Source organism: Eutrigla gurnardus (genome assembly GCF_963514095.1).
Source record: "Eutrigla gurnardus genome assembly, chromosome: 12".
Taxonomy (NCBI): domain Eukaryota; kingdom Metazoa; phylum Chordata; class Actinopteri; order Perciformes; family Triglidae; genus Eutrigla; species Eutrigla gurnardus.
In genome coordinates, this window is record NC_139926.1 from 6,004,171 (window position 1) to 6,026,486 (window position 22,316).

General features: G+C 43.9%; 1 protein-coding gene across 1 annotated transcript in view; it reads left to right on the forward strand.

Moving 5' to 3' along the window:
• The window catches only part of man1a2 (mannosidase, alpha, class 1A, member 2), a 158,104-nt gene that overhangs the window by 90,474 nt on the left and 45,314 nt on the right, over positions 1–22,316 (forward strand). Inside the window, exons 5-6 of the mRNA XM_084022624.1 lie at positions 6,439–6,557; positions 21,805–21,885. Of these exons, the coding sequence (XP_083878750.1) occupies positions 6,439–6,557; positions 21,805–21,885 (200 nt within the window). The remainder of the gene's footprint in view (positions 1–6,438; positions 6,558–21,804; positions 21,886–22,316) is intronic.

A 22,316-nucleotide genomic window follows, 5' to 3' on the forward strand; every position in this document is an offset into this window, starting at 1 on the left:
TACCCAAAGTCCATGCAGCCTGTGGATTTCTGCTATGGGATTCAGTCGGATCCGGGCTTGGCCTGTAGCACCAGGATTCAGCTGCACATACTGTATATATGATGTAGTTGGACCACATGTGAATGAAATTCAGAACTAAGTTACGGTGTTCCTTTGATGCTTTTACTCCATTTTGCAGACACATTGTATCCGTTACAGCTTTAATGCAAGCTGCACGTGTCACAGTTTGCTGAACAGTTATTTGTTTCCTTGTCTTTGTACAGACAAGTGAATGGCATCAAATGAGTCAACAGTAACACCAGTTCAGGCTGAGGCCTTTTGGCACGGGGCCTGGACACCGGCATTCAGGCTGGGGTTTAGTCAGGGAGCTGATGTTGAGCTCAAGGCCCAGTTTGACCAGTAACCCTCTGAGGCAGAAAGCAGAACACAGCAGATGTTTCAGTCTGGTGCCAAATAAGTTGGTAACCAGTTGCCCACTGCCAGCCAGACTGGTCTGAATTAGCCCGGGTTTGGCTTTGATTATCTCTGCTGGGCTCATTACAAAACGGGCTGAAATGCCACAGTGGACCCGGAGCAACGGAGCAGGAGGAGATGGGGTTGAAGCGTGCAAAACTGTGCAGCAGCCTGTGACGGCGAGTGTTACTAGTCTTTAATCCGACACGGTTAACATAGTGGAATAAAGACTCAAAGCTTTGAGCTAAATACCAAATATCTTCACTCTTTAGATAAGTTGTTTACATCTGTTATTATCAATAGAGTTATTTTGGGGGATTTTGAGATTAAAGTTCTTTGTGTCGGAGCCCAGCTGATATATGGATGTCAGCTGATTTAGTTTTACATAAACAAATGAAGAATACATAACAATGTTTGAGCTACATATTATTCTTTACAGTAATCAGCACCAGCTGAGTTGGCAGAGAAGCACCTGAATCAACTTTTAAATCGTAATCGCGATTATGTAGTTAAGACGATGTTAAAATTTTTTAGTTAAGTTAAAGTTCTGCACTTTATTCATTCATTTTTGTTTAATGGACACACCTTAAGAAACATGTGAAAGTGAGGTTCTTCTCTTAATCCCAAAGGGATTGTTTTTTATTATTATTATTATTATTATTTTTTAGAAGAGGTCTACAAGAAGATAACATGGAGCAAAGCCAGATGGCAAAGTTCATTAATTGTTCTTTATATTAATCCCTTGAGGGATTTTTTGTTTAATAAGAGCAAGGTTTGCACTCAAATCCCAATGGGGAAATTATTTGCAAAATGTTCAATGAAAAACAGCATATTATAATATCATTTCTTTGCCTTTTGTCATTTCACAAAATAATCGTAATCGAAAATCGGATTTTGAGAGAAGAAAATCGGGATTTTATTTTTGGGCAAAATCGAACAGCCCTATTCGTTGCACGTTAACTCCAGGGAACTGAAGAAGATTTTTGGTTGTTTTGTTAGTATAACCAGCAGCAAAAGTGAACTGCAGTCAATGAGTCGCAGCCCTTAAAGCCCAGATGCAGATAACGTGCTCATCAAAGTCTGCAGCTCCCTGAAGACCCCGAAAGCTGCACCCAGTGTTCGCTTGTTATCCAATACTAATTAATATTGAAAGCTATAAAGTGAAGTCCAGAGAGGGAGTCCTTCGAAATGCAACAACTCTAGTGTTTTTGTCAAGAAAAACCTTTACTTCCAGTCACGCTCCTGATCCTGCTGAGAAACACAAATGCCTCACACAATACCGAAGGCAAGGAAGAAGCACGCACCATGCATAAAAAAACACGGTTTTGTTAAAACACAAAAACAAATGAAATTGTGCAACATGCATAGACAAAGCACACATACACACCAATCTTCTCTGACACGCACATACACACCAGTTTCCAAGGCTGGGGGACGGAGACGGATGACATCACATGTTCCTGCCTCGTGTGAATTCAGACCGGAGAGCTGGATCCTGTCGTAATGAAACTGGCACAGGGAGAGAGAGATAGTGGAAGACAGGAAGTGAGAGAGGGGTGTCTGAGAGAGAATCAAGCCTTTTTACACTGCCTTTTCGATCACTTCTTTTTTCTGCCCCGCCGTCTAAAAACTACTGAGACGGAAAGGGGTGACAGAATGTTCTGCCTCTGAGACGCCAACGAAGGCGAAGGGAGGCGAGCCGGCCTCTATGTAAACAGAGCGAGCCGTAACAGAACGGACAGTGACGTTTTGAAGATGTGTTACGTGGGCAACGCGCCACCGGAGAATTTAACAAGCTCAAAGTGTCGGTCTGATGAAGATAGAAAGCCGGTAGTTGCTCATGTGAGGTTGCCGTTGCATCATCAACACGTCGTGTAAGTCGTGTTGTGTAAATATGCAAGACGAGCAAAAGTTCATCTGTATGTGCTCAAGCTAATCGGATTTCTGACGCTCAATTAATACGTGACACGGCGCTACTGTGTTATGCATCCGCCTCTTTGGTTCCGCAAAGCCGGGATGCTTTGTAAAAAGAGACATGCCGCAATATAAAGTCTTTATAATAATAATAATGGATTGGATTTATATGCCGCTTTTCAAAACACTCAAAGCACTCTGACAGGGTTCCGGGTTCCATTAATTCACACACAGTCATACCGGTGGTGGTAAACTACGATAGTAGCCACAGCTGCCCTGGGGCAGACTGACGGAAGCGTGGCTGCCATTCTGCGCCTACGGCCCCTCCGACCACCACCTCAAACATACAGCAGTCATACACATTCACATGAGGCAAGCTGGGTAAAGTGTCTTGCCCAAAGACACAACAACCATGACACAGTGACAAGGGCGGGGATCGAACCGCCGACCCTCCGAACATTGGCCAACCCGCTCTACCAACTGAGCCACAGTCGCCCCAAACGGTGCGATTGCAGCATATAGTTGACTCCTTTCTGTGATTCCGCTGGAATCTTCTGTGTAAAAAGGCCTAATGTGGTAGATTGGAAGAGGAAGTCAGGTTCAGGTGAGGTAGAAAGGTGTGTGGTGCGAGTGTGTCTATGTTAAGAGAGGAATGGACTTAGATTTTTCAGCTGAAGTTGTCTGTGCGTGTGTGCTTGACGCTGCAGTGATAATTCCTTAAATAAGCAAACCTCATCCCGGCCAATAAGTCTCAGATAAGCAATGCCTGGCAACCCAAAAGCTACCTTTTGAGAGTGCCAATTCAGCTTCATTTGATGCACTTGGCGTGGTATGAAAGGGCTGCACAGCCGTGAGATGCAGGGAGGAGAATGGCGCTTGTGTTAACAAGAAGGACAGTGAAACAATACAAGCCCAGATACGAGCACTGAAGACAGGTTAAGGCATGGAGAATAAAAAACGGGGAATAAAAAGGGATATTTAGCAGGCGAAGTCTGCTCAGCAGCAGAGAAATAGACCTCGAGAAGGGTGAAAGGAGTATCAGTGTACGGAGTATGAATGGAGAATCACAGAAAGAACTGCAAGATAGTGATAAATGAGAATAAAGACGTTTCAGGAGAAGAAGGGAGGGCAGATGAAAAGATGCAGGCTGTGATTGAGAGGAGAGACTTAGCGGTGTGATCACAAGGTTATACACAAACATTAAAGTGTGCTGAACTTCACAACAAACCCCACATGAGAGTCAGAGAAACTTGAGAAAACTGCAAGTTAAGATTCTCTTTTACTTCGAAGTTGAGGCTGAAATTACAAATGGAGGGTGATAAATGACAACCACGTGTGATTGGATAGGTTGCTACAAACACAGGAGAAATATTCAAAGTAGGCTGAACCACAACCGTGAATTGGAAAAGAACATTTGCCATTTTTGAGGACATTGGATAACTTCCAGAATGTTTAATTTAATACATCAAATCTGTTTGAAGTACCTCATTGAAATTATTCTATCCCTACAAACAGCATTAAATGTTTTAGGGGCGTTGTAAATTGGACATTTGGGCAGTAGATTTGAGATTTCATAGACTAAACAACAAATCTATGAATCAAAAGTCTAATCAGTAATGAAAATAATTGTTTGGTACTGCCCTATCATGTTTATTTTAATGAAATGATAATCAATCAATGTTAACAATAGATTCATCCTAGTACACTAATACAACTAATGCAAATTGCAGATATCTCTAGATACCTATAAGACATTATATTGGACATTTAAATCAGGTTTGCTTTAACCCTATGAGAACCACAGGGTCGGTAGTGATCCCGGCCAACAGGATGTCTCTAAGAGGCTGCAGCAGGCTCAAAACTAGAGTTACTGCTTTCATATGAGAAAAGATAAGGAATCCGTTGGTACCAACCATGGCATGCCACCTGGTGGTGAAGTTGGCTGAATAATGCTCTCTAAGATGTAGGCAAAGTGAAAACTGACCTCTCACCAAGATATGTGAATGAAAATGGGTGCTATTGTACTATTGGTACAAAGTGGGCGTGTCTATAAAAGGGAGAGGGGGATATCTGCAAAGGGGAGACTCTTCGATACCAACAGAAACCATTTTCATTCAGTTTGGGGTGGAGTTATTGGTATGCAGTGTACATTTGTTTTTTGTTTTTTCCTATTCTAAATGTTGTATTTGATTAATTAAATAGCAGAAAGTGGATATTTCTGGGCATCGCTGTTAAAATGGCTGTTAAAACTGTGGGCATGTCACAGTACAGATCGAATGGCCCTGGTGAGAGTGGTGCCCAGAGTGAGTTTGAGCTTTTAGGGAGGGGGAGGGGCGAAAGTGCACCACTGTAAAGGAAAGGAGTGCGCTGGATATATAACACATGACAAAACGAGAGCATCATTGCAAAACGGAATGCTTCAAAATAATCGTTTTCTTTCGATTACCTTATTTTCATAATCGTTGGAAGCCAAAATCATAATTGAGATTAAAATTTGAATAATCGAGCAGCCCGAAGCTGTGCCAATATTTGTTTTGGCAAATGGACATGTACTACTGTTGTGGGACCACTTAGCTTGATTGCGGTTATCAGGGTTAGTTAAACTAGATAAGTAAAAGATATCCTGGGTATGTTGAGCTCGCTTCACTAAGTGGTGTCCACTGTTTCTGGTAAGAATGCACTAATGGAGATGTGATGAGAAGGGTTTCCAAAACAACTAGGAATACACTTTTTGGTACTTAAGAAGGGAAAAAACAGGGAAAAATACAGGAAGCACTACATTCACATTCAAGACCTTTGACAGGCCTCTATCTTGGCCTCAATGGTGTCACATTGCTATGAATGCCTACAGCGTACCTGCAGGTGATGACAGTGACAGAAGGGACCGTGATGGGGGTTGTTCTGTGCAGCAGAGGGGGCGTCGCTCCAGCAACAGTCGGGACAATCTGTCCTAATCCGGCAGGCGGCCAGGGCATCTTGGTCTCAGCCCGGCCTGCCTGACTACAGAGTATTTTTGGAGTGATTTCCAGGTTCATGTCTATAATAATAATAATGCTGCAGCTCCTGCATGAAGCCAGATGCTCTCCTTTTGAAAGGAGTCATGGAATCAAGGAGTCTGATATGAAATGAGGAAAGATTACCGCTGGAATCTGCTGTGATTGTCTGAGCATGGATCTGAACCAAATAGAGCGAGCAGTATTAAAGGGGAATCAAGACGATCTGACAAGATCTCAGAATACCTTGCTGCATTGTTGCATATCAATGGGGAGATTAACTCCTTCAGATCTGTAGTTGTTTTGTTTTATGTAAAGTAAAATCCAACAATGTTATATTTACTGTTCAAATGTTGTGCTTATAGGTCTTTGCACACTGAGTCTGTTTTTTTCCATCCATATCCGTTGCACGTTATAAGTTAATAAGTTAAGTTAACAAGTAAATACAGCCTCAAGCTCAATCTTGTTTGTATGCTGACTCACTCAACTTTACTTTGTTTTTGAAATTCTGCGTTTGATTACTGTGTGTCCACACGGCCCTGCAGTCTCATGCCCGCGGGGCGTTTACATTTGCTAATTAGAACAACTGGCACGTGCTTTCAATTTATGAAGACGTGGGATTCATCATGATAATAACATATCTGCACTTTAAGAACACTGGAAATCCAGCATCGATTTTTTTTCTTAAGAACCAGAAAAAACAGGAAGATATTGGTGAATGAGGCCCAGTGTGTCTTTCTCCTCCTTTGTACAGCCAGAGAGGAGAATTATTATATAGAAATTGCATTTGAGAGTGGAAGAATGATTTTTTAAGCAGAACGAAAAAGACCTAGATGATTCATAAAAAAAGGACTGGACAGACTCATGTACAGGATGTGCTCAGTGTTTATCTGGTAACCTCATTGCACAGCACCTAATATTGGTTGGAGGGGTAACATTGCACAGATTACAGCCAAAAAATGTTTTATTAGTTATCCACTCATAATTCCCAGAGGTGTAAGGTTGTATTGTTAGTTTTCAGTGTGGCTGGACACATGATTTTCCTTTTCCTGATTGCTTTATTGTGTGTTTCTTGTAGGCAATTCCCAACTAGGGGCGACCATTGTGGATGCCTTGGACACCCTCTACATCATGGGTCTGCACGATGAGTTCAAAGACGGACAGGAGTGGATCGAACAGAATCTGGACTTTGGAGCGGTGTGTACCTAAACCTCCTTTTATATACATTTAACTGCATGGAACGATAGTTTAAACAGCATGCTGAGGAATTCTTCAGATTTATGCTTCTGTTCTGTTAATGGTCTACATATTCTCTGCTCCCACTATGAACATGAACCAGAGCCTGGATGACTCACATTTGAATGAATCTCAGATTGAACACTTTATAGATTGATTAGCTTCTCCTGCTGAGAAAAACACACTTAGAAGAAAGATCTTAGAAATCACAAATCATAACTTCGGATGCTTCATTTGGTCAATCACTTTGATAATCTGCTGTCTCCGATGAGAGCCATGGCTGATAGATGAGCACTGAGCATCCAATGAGAGTCGGATAATAATGTAACAGAAACTACTACCCTATATAAACAATGTGCATGGTCAATAGTGCATAATCTGGGTGCAGAGTAAGGTGCAAAGAGGTTGTATTTAGTCTGTATCTGTATTTAATCATTGGTGTATTTTTGACTTAACTTGAATGAAACCAATCAGACTGTGAGATCCCATTCTCGCTCTGCAAACAGAGAAGTTTTTCTGCAGAGGAAATGGGTTCAGCGGACCCTTAACCTCCACCGTCTCCCAGTCCTCTGTCCCATCAACAACTCCATTTGACCTGTTTAACAGGGGATTGTGTCGGTGGGTGTGAGGGTTGTCATGATACTAGAATTTCAAACTCGATACCGATACCCAGGAAAATACTCAACATCACAATGAGAGAAGTTATCTGATTTTAGTATGCAGGTTTCACACCCTGACTGTGGCAGTGTTACAGACACACCATACTTCCATCAATGGGTTGATCCACATCAGTCAAATCTAAACCAAGTCAAAATACAAAGACCTTGAGGAACACCACAGATGAAGTCAGGCCGTGATTAGGTATCGATAGCTTTTAAAAAATGTTGGTGATTTTATGATGAGCACTTCTGTTCTGTTAACTGCTCACAAACCCCCTTATTGCCAAAATATCAAGGAAAGCCAGGTCATTTTAGACACTGATGTCAAATAACAACAAATGTTGTCACTACAATGATATGGCTACTATTTGAATGGAGTCACAGATTTCTAGTAATACCCTCTTAAAGCAAGTAAGACCCCACTATGCAGAAATATTCAAATACACCATTTTGGAATAGGAAGAAATAAGAAGTTTGTTTCTCCTCCTCCTCATTTCTTCTCTCCTCCACATCCTCCTCCTCTCCTACTCCTTCTCTGCTCCTCCTCCTCATCTCTTCTCTCCTCTGCATCCTCCATCTCTGCTCCTCTCCTCCTCTTCTCTCTTCTCCTCTGCTCTTTTGTTTAACAACCTCCTTTCTTTTCCATCTCTCTTGTCCATGTGAACTGCAGCTCTCCTCATTTAAACCATGTTTCAGTCCTCCTCCCCCATAACAGCCTCCCTCCCTCCTGTCAATCACCACTTTTCCCTTCAGTTATGTTTTGCTTCCCTCATGCTCTCCCGACCCTCGTCTTCATCCTGCGTTACCATTTTCGTATCTCTTTTTGTTCACAATTTTGTTCTTACTGTTAATCTTCCCTTCTGCTTTCTTTTATAACCTCTGTATTTTCTACACATCGCTAGGTTTATTGTCTTCAATCTCCCGTCTTTTATTACATTGGACAATCACGTTGTTATCTGTCCCTTTATGCATCATCTGCCATGCCTATCACTTCTTGTTACCTTTTTAACCCTCTGTCCATCCATTTATATTTTTTCTTCTGCATTAACCAGTCTTTTCCTCTTTTTTTTTGCCCTGTAGCTTTTAGCACTTAACTCTCTGTCTTAATCCAACGTCCATCATTCTCCAACTTGGTTATATCTTTTGTTCATGTTTTGTTTCTCCTGTCAGTCAGTCTACATGTATTCCCAGCTAACTAATCCCCCTTTGCTAAACTATCCACCTGACATGGCTTTCACCCCTCTTCTATCCTTACATATGCCACTCTCCTTTGTTCTACATTACCTCTTATCTTTTATTCCATTTTCTACCTGCTTTCCCATTACGGCCAAGCTGTCATCCCTCCTTCCTACCCCCTTTCTACCCCCCCCCCCCCCCCCCCCCAACAATATACCCATGCCTTCTCCTTACCCTCCCTCCTCTTTTTTCCCTCCCATTTCTTACTTTCTGTCTGACTCCGGAGACTTTTAGTCCCCCAATCACGGGCTAGCAGCTAGCAGGTAGGCAGAGGGGATCTGACAGTCTGACACTTGGAGGGCTAATTAACCTCAGGATCATTGTGGTCGAGCAGCAGAAAGAGGGATGCAGGGAGGGATTGGGGATGGAGATTGGATGGGCGGTAGAGAACAGAGGAGGCAGCAAGAGAAGTCTGAATGAAGAGGATAGAGAGATGAGGAAGAAAGAAAGGAGGTTGACCAGTGAAGATTAATCACAGACTGAGGAGATAGGGGTTTGGATAGAAAGACCAAGAAAGATAAGCTAAGAAGACAGATTGAGGGGGATAAAAAGTGGCCATGGCTATAAAGAAGAAAAGACTTTGGGGGATAGGATGAGGGAAAGAGGGAGAATCAATTGAACCTTTGAAATCTAGACTTTTTAGCATTGCTTCTTTTTATTGAGGAGTCACTACATGTCTTAGCCAGCCATGCAGTGTAATGTTGTTCTCAGAATAAATTGGGTTACTCGTACTACCTTGTACAAGACTATTTGACAGTTTGGGTATCTAGAGGATGTGACATATAGCTGATGTCCTGTACCGAACGGTTGGAGACCCAAACAGCTACCGTTCCATCCCTCCTTGTTCTGTATAACTTAATCTCACTGTATACTTTTCACCACACTTATACTCAAGACCTTTGCTAGAAGCTCCTAAAAAGGCCATCTCCAGTAAAATAGAAAGCTTTATGGAACCTCGATATAAAATAAGACATATAGCACCACAATCTCTAGACACATGGGAGATGTATGGACTACACTGAAGGTGAAGACACTCTAATCACTGACAGATAGACATGGCTGGGGCTAGAATTAGGTTATATGGGTTTAAACTATGCGTTCACTTTTACTTTACTTCCAGACGTGATGATTATCGGGGTTGATCTGCAGTTATGATATAAATTCAACATCTTTTTGTTAACGTTGGAAGTGTAAGTCTGATGAATATAAAAAGACATGCCCACACAGGCATCGTGTGGGTGTTTGCATTCTGAGAGTAGGTAGGTGTGATTTTGGAAGCAAATTGCTTCCAGCAGGTGTTTAAGGGGGCTGGCTGTTTAAAAAGCATATCCACAATGTTTTACATTACATACAGTGTTTATCGGTTTTCCCCATGGTTCGTCTGCAATTCTCAGAGGGAGGACGTTCAAGTGGAAAATTAAGAGATAAAGTGCATCAATATGATGGAATAAGAGTGAAAATGAGAGTTGATTTTATGAGTGGGAAGGAACGGTTGAAAGATGTTGTTTGTATCTTGGGACATTGTGTAGTTATCAAACCCAAAAAGAAACAGTTATATAATGCAGAGGGAATAAAAATAAACACATTTACCTGACAAAGGAAACATTTGGATTCATTAAATACAAGTGTTCACGTTCAAATTCCCCAAATGAAAAGTGTTATTTTTCTAGCACAGTGAAGTCCAAAGTACCTGCAGGAGCAGCCACTGTAATAAAAATGTGCCTCAGCAAAAAGGTAGGGAATTAGTAAGAGTATTACAAATGCAATAACAATGACATGAATATGAGTCGATGAGAAAAAATTGCAAATGTGTTTGAATTGAGTAATAAGAGTCGAGGCTGGAGAGGAGAAGCTGTTTGGTTACACAGGAGGGGGAATGCAGGGGAGAGATTAGAGGGAGGACGAGACTTAACGAGCGAGAGGAGGAGGGAGGTGTGTCGCTACGTTCTCATTAACAGCTTGGTTTGATGCCTCTATACCTGCATGTATGAGGCCAAAGCATTCAGGCATTAGCTCCCAGCTACTCTAACAGGAAACGTTAAGATAGCGTTGGCTCAATCTTAGCACTATGGCCATGGCTTTTCTCTGGCTCTTTGCTCAGGCCTTTGACAAATCAGGTAAATCTCCGGCTCATAGGGAGCAGTTCTTTCCACGCCTGCAGTGGCCTGGCCGTATAATTGGCAGCAAGAGTGTTGTTAAGCTCGGCCCTTGTGAAAATCAAAGATTTGATCAATCCAGAGTGTGCAGCCACACCCAGCTTCTCTCGCAGGAGCTCTAAAGCAGGAATAAGGGCACGGCCCGGATTTCCATGGAGGAGATTAAAGACATCACTCTTAGTCAAGTCTAATCACTCTCCTGTGCGTGCATGTGTGAGTGCAAGTTGCCGAGCATTACACTGACCGTAACTGCCCGTGTGTGTGTATGTGCCAGTTTGACCTTTTATAGCAAGTTTTTGCTCTTTTTCACTTTATAAATTCCTATTTTCACATTGAATCGGTTTAAATCAGGATGCCTTTAAACTCTACAACACTGTGAGGTTTACACTGTCCCGCCTCCTTCCAAGGATGGTTCCTCCTTCTTGTGATTGTAGTAGTTTTTGACGTCGAGTTAACATTGTGCTCAGCTCGATGCTGTGAACACATCGCTCCAAGACAGCATTATTTATTATTTATATATATTATTCAAGCGATCCGTGAAACCGTCCTTGTAGTCACGCTTGATGCTGTCGCTGGCACACCTGTTCACAAAATAGCCGTTCCTATTTCTAGCCTGTTTCCTCCAGGGGCAACAACAACTAAAGTTTCTATTGTTACCAGCGACACGTCCCCCAGATTTTCCCTCAAACAGTGTCTCGAGTCTTTCAACAGTTCACACATGACACTCGAGCACCGATGTGCTACGGCCAAGCCAGCGGAGATTTGTTTCTGACATTTGGCTTTTCACCAGGAGCTCCAGAAACGTTTATAGCATTACATACAACAGTCAGACACGTCGTAAACTAGCTGTCAATGAACCCGGATTATCGTACCCAACCCACTTTTTGGGGATTTAAAAGAAAGTGAGTTCACCCGTAATGGATGCCCTCCTGAGCTGCTCCCCTGATGATGGCACACCACTCGTCGTCCTCGGTGACTTCAACATCCACTCGGGAAAGCTGCACTCATCTGAATTCATCGACTTCTTTTCCGCATTTGACCTTACACTCTCCCCCTCTCCACCAACTCACCGCGCCGGGAACCAACTTGACCTTGTCTTCACAAGATCCTGTGGCATCTCGGCACTCTCTGTTACCCCGCTCACCGTGTCCGACCACCACTTTGTGACTTTCTCCCTCCCCATGAAGCCCACCACATCCCTCCCCTCTACGCCTCGAATGGTCACCAGCCGCCGCAACCTGAAATCCCTCACTCCCTCCGCTCTCTCCTCAACTGTTATCTCCTCGCTACCATCCTCAGAACAGTTCTCCTTAATACCTACTGAGGAAGCCTCCTCCATCCTGATGTCCTCACTCTCCTCTTCTTTGGACACTCTCTGTCCCCCTATCTCACGACCTGCGCGATCATCTCCCCCCCCTCCCTGGCTGTCTGAACCTCTGCGAACCAACAGATCATTGTTGTGAGCGTCAGAGAGAAAATGGAAGAAATCGGGCCAGCACAAGGACCTTACTCACTACCACCACCTCCTCTCTGACTTCACCTCAACTGTTTCAGCAGCTAAATCTGCCTTCTACCTGGCAAATATCAACTCTTCTGCCTCCAACCCCAGGAAACTCTTCTCCGTGTTCTCCTCCCTCCTCACCCCTCCTACCCCTCCCCCCCCTTCCTTCCTTACTGCCGATGACTTTGCTACTTACTTTACCAAGAAAGTAAATGACATCAGCTCCTCATTTACGCCTATTCCCTCCCAGAAGACATCTCCCCCAACCCTCAACTCGGATGGTCTTACCAGCTTTAGCCCCCTCACCTCTGAAGATGTCCACGCACTTGTTACATCTAACCGTGCCACCACCCTCGACCCGATCCCCTCCTCTCTTCTCCAAGACATCTCACACGACATCTTGCCATTCCTCACCACCCTGATCAACTCCTCCCTCACCTCAGGTGTCATTCCAGCGGATTTTAAGACAGCTACCGTGAAGCCTCTCCTTAAAAAACCCACCCTAGACGCTACTGACATCCAAAGCTACAGACATCCAAAGCTACAGACCTGTATCTCTTCTTTCATTCCTCTCTAAAACCTTGGAACGTGCCGCCTACAACCAACTGTCATCCTATCTCTCGCTGAACAACCTCCTAGACCCTAATCAATCAGGATTCAGGACTGCTCACTCCACTGAGACGGCCCTCCTCACAGTGACCGAGTCCCTGCGAGACGCCAGAGCCTCGTCCCACTCCTCCGTTCTCGTTCTCCTCGACCTATCTGCTGCGTTCGACACAGTCAATCACCAAATCCTCCTCTCCACTCAGGCAGAACTTGGCATAACTGACTCTGCTCTCGCCTGGTTTACATCATACCTGACAAATCGCACCTTTCAGGTCACATGGAATGGCTCTATGTCCAAACCCTGTTCTCTGGACACGGGTGTCCCTCAAGGCTCAGTATTAGGACCGCTTCTGTTCTCACTATACACCAGATCACTAGGTTCTGTTATCACATCGCATGGATTATCCTACCATTGCTACGCAGATGACACCCAGCTGTTCCTCTCTTTTCCCCCGTCCTCTGACACTCACATTGCAACTCGCATCTCGGACTGTCTGGCTGACATCTCTGTCTGGACAACTGCACATCACCTCAAGCTTAACCTGAATAAAACCGAACTCCTCTTCATCCCAGGGAAAGACTGCCCTCGCATGGACCTGTCGGTCACTGTCGAGGGCATCACAGTATTGCCGTCGTCAACTGCGAGGAACCTGGGTGTAATCCTCGATGACCAACTATCCTGCACCCCCAACATCACTGCTGTGGCCCGATCCTGCAGATTTGCCCTCTACAACATCCGCAGGATTCGGACCTTCCTCACAAAGGATGCAACGCAACTCTTGGTCCAAGCACTGGTCATCTCCCGCCTTGACTACTGCAACTCTCTCCTGGCCGGACTCCCGGCCTCTGCGATTAAACCATTGCAGCGTATCCAGAACGCTGCAGCACGCCTTATCTTCAATCTACCCAAATTCTCCCATGTGACCCCCCTCCTCCGTGACCTCCACTGGCTCCCTGTTGCAGCACGCATCCAATTCAAGACGATGACACTGGCCTTCAGGGCCATCAATGGAACGGCACCCATCTACCTTCAAACACTGGTCAAACCTCATGCCCCGAAGCAAGCACTTCGCTCCTCTACTTCAGCTGGCCGGCTGGTACCACCATCGCTGAAATCAAACAAATGTCGCTCAGCAAAGTCCAGACTCTTTAAAAAACCCTTACCTATAGCACTCTGATCGTAGCACTGTTGCTCTTGAACTACTAGTTTACTCAGATGAGGACCTAACACTTGTTCTATTTTTAGCTCTTACTTTATCGGCAATGATTCGTTGTGGTTTCCTTGTTTCCTTCTTTTGACAAATGTACTTATTGTAAGTCGCTTTGGACAAAAGCGTCTGCTAAATGACCTAAATGTAAATGTCTGTAGTAATCCCTCTTCATTTCTTTTGAAGATTGCTATATAATTGACCTTAGTATATTTATTACATGAACAAAGTAATGAAACATTTTGGAATCAATAGACTCGTTGCCAGTCCTCCTTTGAGGCTTACCCAGTGTTTTGGGCTGCCTGTGTTGCTGCAGTGTAGGTGGTCGACATCTTCTCACTCCAATGCTTCAAATAACACAGTTTGGTCAGAGATTCAAACTACGACGCTGCACTTTCGCTTGTTAAATGAACAAAATATGCTGCTGTCTTCACAGAACCGAAGTTTGGTTTCGTCAACAAAAAAAAAACTTTGTTATGTTTAGGAAAAGAGCGGGGTTAATATTAAAGCAACACTAAAGAGTATTTAGTGCCTTAAAATAATGTTTCCAAAATAGTTTCAGTGGTTCATCACCTCAAAACCGGGTCAACGGCACTTCAGCATTCGCTCTGCAGCCCTCTATCGGCTGTAACCGCACTATGTAACTTTGCCTCGTCGGGTAGCGGTTTTGTAGTTCTAATGAGACTACGAATTTGACCGGCTTTACGGCAAGCGTTACAAAAGCCGGTAGGTGGAGGCTCTGCGTAGAGATCAGTGGGAGAACACCCGGCAGGTGCGTGGAAGATACCTTGCAGCTAGGTAGTTTTTAAATTGGCGTCATGGCAGAGCCTGCAAAGAAAAGGAGGAGTATAATGTCCGATGAGGCGAAGAAAAGAAAACGGGAGCATGACAAAGAAAGAGCTCGTACGAGAGTGAATATCGGACCGGCTCACACTCGTTGGCGAGAGCTGAAGGAGGCTACAAAATGCAAGACGGATGGTGACTTGGCTTTGTTGCTGCTGGACTTGTAAATAATAGGGTTGCACGTCTCTTTGTGATAAACGGTTCGATATGCATCTCGATACACAGGTTACGATTCGATTCAAAAACGATATCCTTTTATTACACACTGATTCAATTTGAATCGATTCCATACAGTGTAAGAACGATACGATACGATTCTACGGTTAATATTTGTTGTAGATATTTTATAAAATAAAGAAGCAGAATATATAGAAACAATAGTTTCTTTTCAAATATGTAAAATATCACATATCCCCAAACATTGTGGCTGTATGGCACTGGCAAAAAACAAAACCAGAACAACAAAATCACATGTCAGTATATTTATTTTTAGACATGGACCAAAAAAAAAGTCTGTCTGAATCGTTGGATGGCGGTCACAGGACAGTGTCGTGGACGCTACCCGTGCTGCGGCTGCCTCTTGTGGCGCAAGTTGAGACACAAGCGATGGACATTCAAAGCCATCCGTCTCTCACGTGCGTTCGTGGAGTGCCTGCAGTCGCCTACCTGTGCTGCGCCCGCCTCTCCACCTCCACCTCCTCCATGTTCCGTGTTGTCCCTTGTTTATCACTCATACAAGCTAGCCAGCTACGGCGTTTCACTGGCAGCTTCAGCTCTCGCGTTGTTTTAGAGACGCTGGTGTAATGCCGCCCATAGATATGATGCGGCCGACCGCTTCAAAGTCTCGCGATACCCGATCCATGACTCTGTAACCGATTCATCTAGGAATCCATTGATAATTCGTATCGATTGAGGAGGCTGCTACCGATGCAGCCGTATCTCTCACTTATTGAACCGAATATCCGGTCGCATCGGTTTATCGTTTACAACCCTAGTAAATAATACCGGTAATAATTTTTTTTCCAACAGTGTGCATCTGTGTACAATACATTGTTGATTATTTTATTGGCTCATGTTAGCTAATGCGTTAGCTATTGTGCTAATATATATGTAACTATCGCTATGGTTCATGTTAGCTAATCTTAGCTAAGGCATTAGCTACTCTACCTTGTCACTGGACATCGTTCAAATCGTTCGTTTCCAGAGCCGGTTCTGCATATAAACAAATAAGGTGGGTGCGACGGTAGGCTGCGGTAGGCAAAATTATTTACGATGGCAGTAATGGACAATTCCCTTCCAACCTGTAGGAGGACCGAAGAGGAAAAGTTCCTAAGTGTTGCTTTAACTTCACTGACTAACAAGTAAATTGAGATGTAACACTGACCGCGTATCTGACGTCTTGGCAATGGGAACGGGTTGAGGTGGTTCTTCAGTTGAAGGGGGCCCCGTTGCCGTGGCTCCTTCCTCACCTTGTGAGCGGCATGGGGGGAGGCGGGCGCCCTTCGTCTTCATATGCTACCCGCGTTGCGTTGCACAGCCGGCTGAGTAATGGCAGAGTGTCACTTTAAGGAGACTTAATAAATCCACTTGGCCCATAGGTGCTTTCCTCATGTGCATTTGTTTTTCATTGAGAGAAGATGAGTTTCTGCTTCCCGTCGTGATTGCGGTGTGCATGCAGCATCAGCCTTCAGTGTCCAGGGAAGCTGGCCAGAGTAAAACACATCCTGTATGTGTGTGAATGTGACATGACTTCACTTAAATCTTACATTAATTCAATAAAGTGCATGTTGACTGTCCAGTACTCATGTTTGTGTCAAAAAGTCCTTGCTTAAAATCGTAATTTGTCAAATTGTAATTTGATATGTTTTTAACAAATGCACGTACATTTTCATGGCGTCACCCCCTCCCTCCGCCACCCCTCGATCCAGCCGCCCACCTGCCACCACCACAAACACCGGCCTCACCACCAATGAATGATTAAATAGCTGCCATGTCAGGTTGAGCCAAGCATGAGTCATTGTTGGAGTCTCCGGTGTCCTGGTGGGGCCCCCGCACTGCAGCTTGCCCTCAGATGATGGATGTGTCGGTGTGAGGTCCGCATCCACCACCAGGCTCGAAGATCCCCCAAATGAATGGACCCTGTTAACTGAGGCATTAATAACCCTGGTTAAATTGTGAATGTGATCAGAGACGATGCGGCAGCGATGGAGGGATAAATTAATGCTGGCTGTCAAAGAGTACGTTGCAGCCCAGCTTCATTAACCAGATTAAATCATAAAGGAGCGAGAGTTCCTTATTCAAAGTGTTTCACTGGTGAAAACATCAGCACTTAAATGTGACATGTGTCATGTTCTTTCAGACATGAGAGGCAGAGAAAGATGGCGTAACAATCTGCTGTTTATTTTTCATGACACGTTCAGCTTTTCCTGTCCTGCACTGTGAAAGCTGTCATGTCATGATTAGATGCCCCCGTTCCCGTCCTACGCCCCCCCCCCAGCCTTCCTGATGGTGAAAGACGTTTGATGGTGACTTCCTCCGCTCTGTGTGTTCTTCACGTCATTGCAGAATTTTAATATTTCAGCCAGGTCGCCTGGATGACATGTTTTTCTGTTCTTCCAACTTCAAGGACTGTCATCGTATTTTTATTCATGCACTAGTGAGATATTTCAGCCCAACCTTGTGTTAGGCTTCAAATGCACACATACTGCAGATACACACTACAGACTACCGGGAATGGAAGTGACATTTCTCAAGGAGTATCTGCTGTGAAGATGAATGGAATAACAATTATTCTCAATAGATGGCCATTAAAATGTCAGAAGTGTAAAATGCTCATTTAAATTTCCCAAAGCCTCAGACATCTTCAAATGCTACATTCTGTCCAAAACCCCAAACCTTTTACTTTCAGCAACGTAAACAGGCAAATATCATCTTTTCAGAAGCTGGAATCATAGTGTTCTTTAAAAATGATGAATTGATCATTTAATTGCAGCTGATTACTTTTCTGTTGATTGACCAATATACTATATGTAATTAAGAGTCAGAGCCACGGTTGACTATATATATTAAATACACCCGAGGGTGTGATGGACACCAGGAAGAGGAACTTTTCCAGTAGAGACATGATCCAATTGCAATAAACAACAGAGACTTTCTATGACAGGAAAGGCTCTTACGATGTGGTGACAGATTTCTGTAAGTCCGGGTGCGTGGTGGATATTAATAGAGAAAGTAGAAAAGGTTGGAGAGTGGATGTAATCCTCAGGGGAGAGTGAGTACAGTATGCCATTAAGAGCTATCGTATGATAGAAGATCAGAGAAAGAGATGACTGCGGTCCTGTTTTGTAGTTTCAGAACAAAACAATTCATCTTAATCCAAACTGTCCGTCTATTCTTGTGCCGCTGTCAAGCGTCATCTCACAACCTACGTGATTCTGTTTCGCTGCAGGCGGATTTAGCTCCGGGCTGTTTTACAGCTCCTCTGCTCATTGGGGTCTAGACTCCTAAACTACAGCCGTAAATGGCTAACAAGAGAGCGTGGCTGACAGACGGGGAGTGGAGGGATGGATGCTGCCAAACAAAGCTGGCATTGAGCTTTACGAGCGCTTCCCATCCCTTCATCACTCAGTTCAGCAACATCCAGGACGAGCTGCCCCTGTTGTTCGGCTCTGGGCCTCCTCCTTTATTTATCTATTCTTCACATTAATTGTGAGTTTCTAAAAAAAAAATTAGCTCCTTGGATATTTAGAATTATTGTCTGACATATACACTCCCAGCAAATATCGGTATTAGTTGAAATGAGTTTTATATGGCGGCTAAGCTCAATAAACAGATTCTAGATTCACGTGTAGGATCTGGAGGCATCGGGACAAGAATGGTCTGGATTCTGGTTGGTGTTATATTATTGAGCAATCATGTTCCAGGAGGCGGTGCCTGTATGGAAGTAAAGTCTCTCGTGGTGATCAAAAGAAGCGGAATGGATTTGCCACGATGCAGCCGAGGAACCCACCAGTTATAGTCCGACGATGATTTAGCTTGTTGTTGGTTTAAAATGAGCTTGTAAACTGGCTGCTTGTGAAACTATTCGGTCATGCAGGTCGTCTCTCAACCTCCACTCCAGTTTGCATATCAAGTTGCTAATGGAGAGCCGCACGAGAAGAGGAAGTCCTGTCCCCAATGTCCACCGGCTACACCACAACCCCAGAAATATAGTCCCTTTTCCCCAGAGGCTCATCGTCCTCAGATCGGCAGCAGATGGGCTCCGAGATTGTACAAAGTTTGAAAGTATGGAAAAAAAAAAGTTGATATGGTTCAGAAACATCAAGATTCAACAGAAATGTACAATGTTTTATTACATTTACGTGCCATTCTGGCAACATTCTTGGCATTGTAGCGAATCAAAGGACAGAGTGTGAACTGCTCGATAGGAAAGGAACGTAGGTGGAGCTCTTCTACTACACACATGGGATCTGTGGGAGGACCCAGCTGCAAGTGTCACAGGTTCATAATCACACATTCTGACAGGGTGCAAAGCCATTTTAAGGCCAGGTTGATTTGCTGCCATGAGAATGAAGGCAGTTAGTAAAGATGCAGGTGGAGCGGTCCTTTGTGTCAGTAGGGAGGGAGATTCGTACCGACCAAGAGGCCAACATCCAACCAACTACAAAGGGCTCAAAGGCCCAAAGGTTTGATGTTGGAGGGAAGCTTCACATGATACGCCTCGACATAAGGCTGCAGGGCCCAGCAGATAAGCAAAGCCTCCTTCTGGAAGTTAGACACGGGCAGAAAGGGCAAGCAGCAGAGAGAGCCCATGGGATGGATTAGGGGTAAATAAACAGAGTGTAGCTGGAAGTCAAGTGCAGAAGGGCAGTGATTTGGCCACCACCGCTGACCCAAAATGTGAAGTTTCAGCATCAAATTAGATTATGAATGTTGTCCATGGACACCTGCTCCTGACTTAAAGACTCCAGGTGCCTCACCCGGTAACAGTGATCACAAATAGTTATAGTGATAAATATCAGTATCGAGATTGAAATGATCTATTTTGTGAGAGATTTTTGGCCATATCTACAGTTGAAGACATACACATTAAAGCCCCATTTTTAAAATTCAGACAATGTTCCTGTTCTCCTCCCCTTCTCTCTCTCTCCCCCGTATCCCCTCCGGAGTGCATTTACCGTAAATCGAGGTCATGCAGACTTGCCCTTTAGAGAGATGCGCAGGTAAAGTCCTCATCTCTTGCATGTTCTCATTTCTTGTGTGAAGATATCAGAGCAAGGTCACATTGTAATTTGCAAGCAGCTCTCAGCATTTGAATACGCTGTGCTGCGAGGTGTGAGTGGTGTCTTACTGCATCAGTGTTGCCGTGTTACCAAGAGAGTTGTCAGTCGGAGAGATTTCACGTTAATTACTTCACTGTGATATTCTCACGTGTTTTAAGTCGTCTTAGAAGTTACGCATGCTGACCCGAGGCCAGACTGCTGTGGTTCCTGGGAAAGCTGACTACACTAGAAAAAGACTAGCTGCAGAGTGATGATCTCTCTCCTTCCTCATAGTCATCCCAGCTGTAACATGAAACCCAGGAGGGCTAACGTTACACAACATCCCCATTTTAGTCCGTAAAATGCAGAAAATAACTTTCTTTTGTTAATTTATTTTGAAAATAATAAGCATTCGGCAGTGTTGCTTATTGGCCATTATTCTTACTGTAACAGTTAAGACACTCAAATACTGGCATATTGTCAGTGAAACAACTAATACAACTAACATAATGTGATAATAAATGTAGGCCAACTTTCTCCGGAGATCAAATTACAGTATGTGTGATTGTGTATTGCTGCATCATAAACCTGGGCTGTAGGTTGAGCCTTTATACTCACCGGATGCACGTTGTAGCGGGGCTGTAATTCTGTATCGTCTATGACTGTGGTCGCATCTAAACAAGGCGTAAATGAAATGTTTGAAGTGTCTCTACAGAGCAGGCACCCAGCCAACCGTGCTGAACCAGCTAGCACGCTACAGCCAACTGTGGGCTGATTTCTGGGTAAAACTCGTGTCCCAGAGTTCCTGTTGGCCTTGTGCGAGTAGTCGACATGGGGCGCACCAAAAGGATGTCGCACCGAACCGATCATCCTGTTACAACCCTGGACTTGCATATATTTTGTTGAATTCCACATCAATCTGTGGATAATTGTTTATCAAGACCAGTGAAAAGGAATATTTCAAAGTTTGTAATCAACCTCCTACTTGGCTGTGCGGTGATGGAGAACATGTTCTAAGTGTGTATCATTACAATCCGGTCAGAAAGCCTGTTGCTATGGGTTACAGTCTGCCATTTGTTACTACTGCTGGGCAGAGCCAGTCAGAAGTGTAACCATAAATATAAAGAAAATGTATTTAAAAGATGGTATCGATGTTATTTTGTGTTCACAGATAAAACACAGTCTGTGTTGTTGTAGCTAAAGAGAACAAGATGCTCTCCCTCATGTAATCTGATTTATTTAATGATGTCATGGGGATGCAGTCTAAGTTGTTATGAAATAATAATAATAAGCTAATTTCTTTGGGACAGACTGTTTTTGAAGAAAGCAGTTGTCCCCGTTCTCTACCTCTGTGTTTCAGATTTGTTTTGGAGGTTTTTGCAAATCAGTTTGAAGGAAAAGAGATGAAAGGAAACACAGCGTGTGCTGGTGGTGCAGAAACCCCCGGGAGATCATGAGATTTATTTCATAGAATGGTGTAAAACCAACGTCCATATAAAAAGATAAATAATAAATGTATTTATAAGGACGGTGCACATTGATTTACATTTCTGTAAATGTGCCTGTGTTACACTAGACAACACCAGTAGAGCATGTCATCAGTTGACTGCCTCCATAAGACACATTAACACATAACCAACATTAACACCACCATGGGTGTGACACGACAGCTACAACCAAAGTGTTTGTTACCCTAGCCGACGTGTTTTTAAACCCTAGTGGTCTTTTGTTTTCCCAGAATGCCGAGGTGTCTGTCTTTGAGGTCAACATCCGTTTCATAGGAGGACTGCTGGCCGCCTACTACCTCTCTGGACAGGAAGTAAGTACTCATCAGTGTGTTTTTTTTTTTTACCTGAGCAGTTGTTAATGTGAGTAGACAAGAGAAGCAGGAAGGAGGCCTCCTGTCCTCTCTTTGTCTCCCTTTTCCTCTTCACTTGTTCCTTTCATCCTCTCTGGTCCCATTAAGGCCGGCGGTGATTAAGGAGCTGGTGCACGTTGAATGTATTTCTGTTCTCTCTCTCTGTCCATCTCATCCATGACAGCTTTCATGCCCAGTCCTCCGGTGCTCCCTCCTTGTTATGAGACCAAATACATCAAATGTGTTTCATTTTACTTAGAATCCTGCCTGAAAACACATTTCAGCGTATTCAAGAGAAAACATCAGTAGACGTGTTGAGAAAAGCCAGAAATATAGCTGCAAATGATTATCATCACAGAGGAGTTTTGCAGAATTATCACAGAATCAACTTC